Genomic DNA, 7,747 nt, shown 5'->3' on the forward strand with positions numbered 1-7,747 from the left:
TCTGGTTCTGTAGTTGGGACCACCTGATTCCCAGTGGGGAGGGCACTTATCTCGTCCTGCCTCTTCCCTACTGATTCATTACCAAACCATCTCCATAAGCAACTGCTTTTCCCAAAACTTGAGTCTTTGAGTCGGGAGTCAGCGTTTGTACCAAGATATACATCACATCCTTCCAAGTAAGGTCATAAAGCAGAGTAACACCTTTAAAGCTCTAATATATTTTTCTGGGTCCTCTAAATAGTCTCCAGATCCTCCTTGATTTTTTGTATTTCTTTATAAGAAAAAGGCTTATTAACTCTCATAGACTGATTATTTCTCCCGGTGGGTACTTCATGAAGAGGCAGCAGCTTGTGTGGCTGTTCCTCAGTCTCTCTGGCTGCTCTGCGAATATGATCCCAGGGATAGATTGGAGAAACCTGCTTTTCTTTATCCCTTTGTCTCCTGTCCTCCATCTCATCTAGCAAAGTAGGAGGACAGGAGGGACCTGAAGGTGTCACACCCAAATCTATACCCTTAGGACGTAAGTCTGGCATATTTCGCAGAGAGAAAAAGGGCAACACATATGCTACTTCTGCCCATTTTCCTTGTTTTCTACAGAACCAGTCTAATTGTAAAACAGTGTTATACTTAAGAGACCCTCCAACCAGCCACCATTCACTGTCCTCCAATGAATACCGTGGCCATGCAGTATCACATAGGAAGAGCAGGTGTGTCTTCCTTAAGCCCTGGGGATCAAATCTTTCCCAGTTTTTCAAGATACAGTTCAAAGAAGTGAGGCTGGAATTGTTAGCTCCCATCTATAAGAGAGAAAAGAAGCGACCAGCTCCATCTTTCTACGGGAGGCGTGCCTCCCTGCCCTAGATGGGGGTGTAGACAGACTACACCAAAAGCTTTTCCTTCCTGGTTGGACTTAGTCTGTCCCTTACCGACACAGGTGACATGCTTGTCCCTTCTGGTTCTACCATCAAGACGGGGTGGGGATGCACCAGGGGTAGACCTGATGGCATCCCTGACTGAGGTCCAGCTCTTCACCATTACCTCTGATGCCACCCAGAGTGCAATCAGAGTAACCTTCCCGAATGCTTCCCAGGCCAAGACAGCTGGGGGAAACATTCGTCACCTGAGTGCCTGTGCATGACCCTGAGTATATTACTGACCACAATAAGACAGATACAAACATAAAACTGAAATGTTCCTTCCAAGCGTCACCACACCTGTATAAGAATCACCTAAGCATCACCACACCCATATAAGAGGCTCCTCTGGCCCACTAAGAGCCAGCATTACCAAAGGGAAAAATGATCCCTGTAGTTCCAATCTGAGTAACCTTTAACCTCAGAGATGCTCTTGAAGCTAGAGCTCCATCTAGCTTCCAAACTTTCCATGCCTAGCAAGGCTAGGCGCTTCCTGACTACCAATCCAAGTTTGGGACCTAAGTAACAGTACACAGTAACAGCATAGATCACAAGTCCCTTGACAGTCTATGATCCGACAGATTAGGTTAGTACTCCTAATTCCAAGGAGTTAGGAAATGATCAAAGAGACGGAAAAGTTTGACCGAGAAAGGAGAGTTCGGTCCACACGCTTTGCCCATTTCTGGTCAGTCCCTACAAGAGACATGGGTGCCTCTTGGCATTGGCAGGTCGGTATAAACCCCCAACAGGTTTCTGCCATAAGCCTTATGAGATCACCGTGGAATCGCAGAGCAGGGCTCCTCACTTGCTTCACGCAGGGCATGTCATTCATTAACACAAGCACACCGGAGAGTTAGTAAAATACAGCAGAAAACGTGTTCACTAGAAGAACAAAGAACTAGAGCTCCAAGCATCCTTACCTTGTCCTGAAGAATCCCAGATGAGCCCCCAAGATGAAAGGTTGTTGCTGAACCCACGAAAAGACGCTGGGATTCTTGGCCTCCAGAGGAGAAGAATTCAATCCAGGGCCAGAGACGAGGCTTGATCACTCAGAGCTTTTGTGCAATAGAGTTTATTAAAGTATAAATGGGATAGAGAAAGCTTCCGACATAGACATCAGAAGGGGCCAGAAAGAGTACCCCCTTGCTAGCATTAGCAATGGAGTTATATACTCTCAAATTAGTTATTACAGTGAATCAAAAGAATGTCTGGAGGTTGTAAAGACCTCACCAGACCTACTCCCATGATTTACATTTTGAGATAACAGAATTAGCCAGAAGGTTTTTTCCAGAGACTGTCCTCAAGCAGGATACATTATTGTTATATAATCTTAAGGAATGTAGAGGGGAAAAAAAGTTTGTCCTTTCTTCCTCCTTGAGAATTCCAGACCCTTCTCTGCTTGGGGACCCCTAGACTTCCTATCAACCTGCCTAGGAAAGAACTCTCTCAACCCTGGCCCCACCTAGACCCCACCCACCCCTAGGTCCGGACCCCAGCAATTCTGCGCAGGGATCCCGGATCCCGGTGGCAGCAGCTCTGTGGACACTTTTGGCCTAGCCAGTACCGGTTTGGGGCTCACATGGATCCACGCACGCCTTGGTCACCACCACATTGCCGTGAGGAGGTAGCCTGCAGGTCGAACAGAACTAGGGCGCAGATGTGTTTGTCTGCAATGCCAGCTGGGCAGCCAGTCCGCTGTGGAACAGAAATTCAGTTCTATAAAAACGGAGTGGTCGCTCTGTCAAAGTGCAGAGGTGGACCCCGGGAGACTCTGGGAGGACTGACCAGATTACTCCCAGGGCTGGAATGCTTTTCTGGGTGCTGTGTGCCTAGGCCCAGGCTGGGGGCAGACAGTCCCTGAGCATTCAGCAGCGAGGCGGTGACTCACCTGGGGGCTGACCCCCGCAGGCTATGTGGGCCAGATGATGGGGTCTCCAGGGTGTGCTCTGCAGTCCTTGGGTACCTCAGGGGGCCCTTCCTGAGTCAGGAGAGACACCCACTGGGCGTGGGGAAGCACTGGGCATCTCTCCTGACTCGGGAAGGGCCCTTGAGGTACCCCAGGACTGCAGAGCACCCTCCAGAGACCCACACTCCCTGCTGTCCAGCCTGCCTCCTTGAGCAGCTGGAGTCAAGTGGGGAGGGTGGGGATATCCCCAGGGAGTTAGACCAGTCATTGGCCTGCGGGAGCCCACCAACCTCAGCCCTGCAAGGGCCAGACAGGTGGGTGCAGCCAGAGTCCTTGGAGGAGGACGGCCCGGGACTGAGTGTGGCTGGGAGCTGGGGCCAGAGCAGGAGATGCCCACTGGGGGGCCTGGTTTGGGGAGGGCAGGAGCCAGCTGTGTGACCTCAGGTCAGCTCCTTCACCTCTCTGAGCCTGTTTCTACTGGAGTTCGAATGTGCAGACTTGCCACTTCTAACTAGCTGACTGCATGATCTCGGGCAAACTGCCTCACCTCCCTGCTTCAGGTTTCTCCTCTGTGCAGCCCCACCTCTAAGTAGGGAGGAATGAATGAATGATTGTGCAGGAGGTGGCCGAGAAGAGCCTGGCGTGTGTCGAGGACTCTGTCATGTCTGCTGGGTCATCACCCGCTACTGGAGATGTGAGCGGATCAGACAGCATCTCCCCTGTGCAAGGTGCAAGGGTCATCTTAAAAACAGAAACACGCCGGTCCATGTGGAGGACCACTTTGGCCACCGCAGGGTTTCTATTCCTCACCAAGGAGAGACAGAGGGTAGAAACAAGAGTGATTTCCCTGAGAAGTGTGACCAGGTGTGTCAGCTCACAGAATGAGCCTCGTTCCTGCACAAGAAGCAACACCATAAGGGTGAGATGGGGGCAGGTGTTGTCCCGGAGCTTGGGGACAGGGGTTTGCACTTCCTCTTTGCCCCTCCCCGTGGCCTCTGTGTGGGGATGGGGGGTGGGGGGCTGCCCCTGCAGGTGGCCCCGTGCTGTCCGCACCCTTGCGGGGGGCCATCAACGCCCTGTCCTGTAGGAGGGGAGACCTCTGCCTGGGGAGCTGGGCTGGGAGCAGAGCTGTCGTGGAGGCTCACGGCTGCGAGACCGCAGGGACGGCAGGAGGTGGGGCAGGACCCGGGTCGCAGGCATGGAGGGTGCAGCCAGGGCTCCCCTCTCACGCTCGCCTGTGGAGTCCAGAGCAGGGTTTGGGGGCCCTGAGCCTCGGCCTGGGGCGGAGCGACCCCCACGGGGAGGGGCTGATGCGCGGGCCCCGAGCCCGGAGCCCGGCTCAGTAGGCTGGCTGCTCTCAGCGCTGCAGTCCTTCCCTCTGGACCTTGGGTCCTGCAGAGGCTTTCTGGGCGCCAGCACTTGGGATCCTCATCCTTGGCTCTCTTTCTTTCTATGAGCTCTAAACGTGCTCCACGTTCCCATGTTTACATCCGCACAGCCCCGGACCCGGACCCTGACCTCTGCGTGGGGCAAGAAAGGACAGAGGCTCTCCGCCAAGCCCATGGGCCTTTATTAAGAGCCTACTGTGTGTATGGCATTGCTGCCCCCCAACCCCCATAAACAAGCCCTGCCCTCCGAGCTTCCTCTCTTGGGGCTCTCAGGACCTCACACTGCTGACTCCAGGCCTCCTCAGAACACTTCCTCTCAGCCTTTGCAGGGCCCTCCAAGAGCCTGCTCTGTGCTGGGTGTGGAGGACGCTGCAGGCAGAACTTGGCTCAGCTTGTGGAGGGGCAGGCAGGGAAGGCTTCCTGGAGAAAGACATGCTTGATCAAGGGTTAAGGGTGGGTCGGAATACTGGGCAGGGGTCTGGTGGGCTATCTGCTGGCTGTTTCACATCATGAAGCCCAGCCTGCTGGGCAGGAGTCCTTGAGAGAGCCGCGGAGCGCTGGGAAGGGCAGGGGGCATCGCCCGACCTGAGTGAGGGTCTCGGAGGGTCTGTGACGGGGCCAGGTGTGTCAGGAGTGACCCGGGCCCTGGACACCGCAGCCTGGCACGGGGCACAGCAGGGTCCTCCTGGATCCTACAGCTGGGCCCGGTCCCAGAGTGGCCGACGGCCGAGAGCAGCTCTGGGGTGACGCCGGCCAGCTGCAGGGCGTGGGCCCCACTGGTGTTGCTCAGGTTGGTGCAGCAGCATGTGTTTTTCTTGCTCCCGAAGGAATTCCTCGCGTCCTCCACACAGTGCAAGCTGCAGCCTTTGCTGGTGACAGTCAGGAGACCGAAGGCTTCTTGATGGGGGTGGGGTGGAGATGCTGGGCAGGGCTGGGCCCTGGGCACTTACCCACCTGCCCTGGCCCAGCTCCCGCAGCCTGCCTCGTGTCCTGACTCTGACTGAAACTTGAGTCAGCTTGGGTCGACCCCAAGATGATGAGCCCTGTGAGGGGGGGGGCCTGGTCTCATCCATGTCCACATGCTCGGGCATCCAGACCCTCTGCCGGCACTGGAGATGCTCAGTGAATGAGTGGATATAGGATGGAGGGATGAGGGCCAACGGGTGCAGAGAGGGTGAGTGATGAAAGGGACAGGTTATGGGTGAGGGAACAGATGGATGGGTGGATAAGGGGTAGGATGGGGGTGGACGGATGGGAAGCAGAGTGCCCATATCTGTGCGGGGACGGGAGAACAGAGGGCCGGTAGTCAGATGGTCAGAAGGATGAACAGTCCAGTGTGGAGACCCAATCCCAGGACCTTGGAGCACCTGCCCATAGAGGGAAGGTGCGGGGCATCTGGGGGATGGCACAGGGTGGGGGGGCAGGATGGTGTGTGGGGCAGGGTGTCCTGGGGATGGCGGGAGGTGGGGGCAGGACGGCATAGGGTCAGGGCATCTGGGGGATGGCGCGGGGGGCAGGGCAGGATGCAGAGAGGCCAGGGGAACATCGGCCACTCACCGACGCGCTCGGTCCAGCAATGGTTCTGCAGTTCTGCACACACTGGCAGCCCTTGTTGTTGCCCTGGTCCTCGCAGGAGTAACACTGGAGGGCGGTGCCTGTGGGGGGGTGAGGGGTGGGGTGAAGGGCTGCCCCCTCTGCAGGGTGGGGGACAGGAACCTCGTTTCCTCCTCTCTGCATGGAGTGGGGGGCACCGTCCAGCGCACAAGAGCCACAGACTAGGGGCCCCGCACATGGGGGCGCCCTGCCCAGCCTCCCGAAGGCCGCGTCACAGTGCCACACTCCTGAGAGGGAGGGGCACCAGGCAGGGGGAGGGCAAGGCGGACAGGACCCTTCCCAAATGGCCTGCATCACCGGGCAAGCTGCCTCTCAGTGGCCCCGTCCCCGCAGTGACGAGCGGTGGGTGCATCCCTGGCCAGGCTGGCTCTGTCCCCGGGGCAAGGCTCCAGCTCCTGGTGATTTGTCTCCTCGGGCAGGACGAGTCGAAGCTGAGGTCCACACATCCCAGCGCCAACAGGCCGCACGCAGCCTGCCTGCACGCAGGCTGCATCGGTGCCTCAAGCCCCTTCTCCCGTTTGCCTCCTCCCCACTGCCTCCACCCTCTTGGCCCCTCTTGCCTCCCTCATCATCCCACCCCCAGGGCCCTGCTCCCCCAGCTCTTCCCCGGGCCCTCTCAAGCCTCACCCGGCTGCAAGGCAAAGTCAGCAGCGAGCAGGGGGAGGAGAGCCTTCACGATGGTGGGCACGGGCGAGCAGAGCCTGGCGGCTTTAAGGGCTCTCCTGGCGGTGGGGGCTGGGGGGGGTGGTGGTGGTGGCAGCTGGCCACAGCCACCACTGACGGTCCAGGCCCCAGGGCAGGGCAGATCCGCAGCACCCGCCAAGCTGCACCCTCCCTGGCCTTCTGTTTCCAGCAGGCAGAGCCTGCCGGGGACAGGGGGCCATTTCTCAGCCACCCCGGGAGGAGGCACGCAGGTGGCTTCCCCACCATCGCAGAGAGGGCGGTTCCATAAGGAGCCTAGAAAGGCTTCCACGCTCAAGACCTGAGGGTGGGAGGTTCATCAGCAGGCCAGCTCTTTGGCCACACCCAGGCGACATGGGCGCCGTGGCAGTGACCGAGTCCATTTCCCAGCCTTCTCCCATCACAGCGGCTCTGGCCAGCCTCTGGGAACCCGCCTGTATTGCCAAAAGTTGTTTTAGGTTTGACAGATTTGTTAACAAAAGAAACTACTTGTTACACACAAGTAAACAATTTCAGTATTTAACAGAGGACTATTTGACTTAATTCTAATATACAGTCATTAAAAGAAAAGCAAAGAAAGAAATAGAACAGAGAGCAGTTAACAGCGTATTAAACATCACCAGCTTGGGCCAACTGCTTATCCAGACTTAAAAGCTCTGGGAAGACCCTCCAGCAATCTGGAGCCCTAATTGGGAAAGGGTCCCCAGCGGTGCATCCACCCTATGGGTGAGACTTCCGATTGCAGTTTTGGGGGCTCCTGCTTATAAGCCCAGGCTGCAAACTGATACCATCATCAGCAAAAATGCAGCTCTGTTTTTTTAAAGTTTTACAATGCTGATCGCTTCATGTTGTGAGTTAGACCCTGGAGGTTGGCCAGACCAATCCCTTCAGGGGCTCAAGAATTCCAAGACCCTTTCTGATCTAAAGTGTTGCCTGACTTACTGTGCTTGTGAGCTTGCCAGAGGCCTGACCTGCTTCCGAAGCCTGAACAAGACTTCTTCCATTTTAATTTCCCTAACGCGGCCTTTCCCACATTCCTCCAAACCCAGCAGTGGGGGGGTGGGAACGGTGGCTCCTGACCACTGTTGACCTGGGGGCCAGGAGTGATCCCTGCGATCCTTTCACCTGACCTTAGTGAGCAGTCTTCCCGGGACCCCTTGGAGCTGACGGCCCAGGCCACACCAAGTGCCTGCTGGCCCCAACAGGAGTCTGGCGTGAGCCCCTCCCTGCGGGGGAGAGTGCCT

At 56.7% G+C, this 7,747-nt stretch overlaps 1 protein-coding gene across 1 annotated transcript; it reads right to left on the bottom strand.

Annotated features, from left to right (window-relative positions):
- Window positions 1–4,473: 4,473 nt before the first annotated feature.
- Window positions 4,474–6,904, bottom strand: LOC139038512 (uncharacterized). The gene is made up of 6 exons (XM_070477500.1): window positions 6,849–6,904; window positions 6,450–6,685; window positions 5,999–6,049; window positions 5,766–5,863; window positions 5,576–5,655; window positions 4,474–5,146 (listed from the first exon to the last, which is right to left on the bottom strand). The coding sequence occupies exons 1-6, from the start codon at window positions 6,902–6,904 to the stop codon at window positions 4,711–4,713; spliced, it is 957 nt and encodes a 318-aa protein (XP_070333601.1). The 3' UTR covers window positions 4,474–4,710.
- Window positions 6,905–7,747: the final 843 nt, after the last annotated feature.

This window comes from Odocoileus virginianus, chromosome 15, assembly GCF_023699985.2.
Source record: "Odocoileus virginianus isolate 20LAN1187 ecotype Illinois chromosome 15, Ovbor_1.2, whole genome shotgun sequence".
Taxonomy (NCBI): domain Eukaryota; kingdom Metazoa; phylum Chordata; class Mammalia; order Artiodactyla; family Cervidae; genus Odocoileus; species Odocoileus virginianus.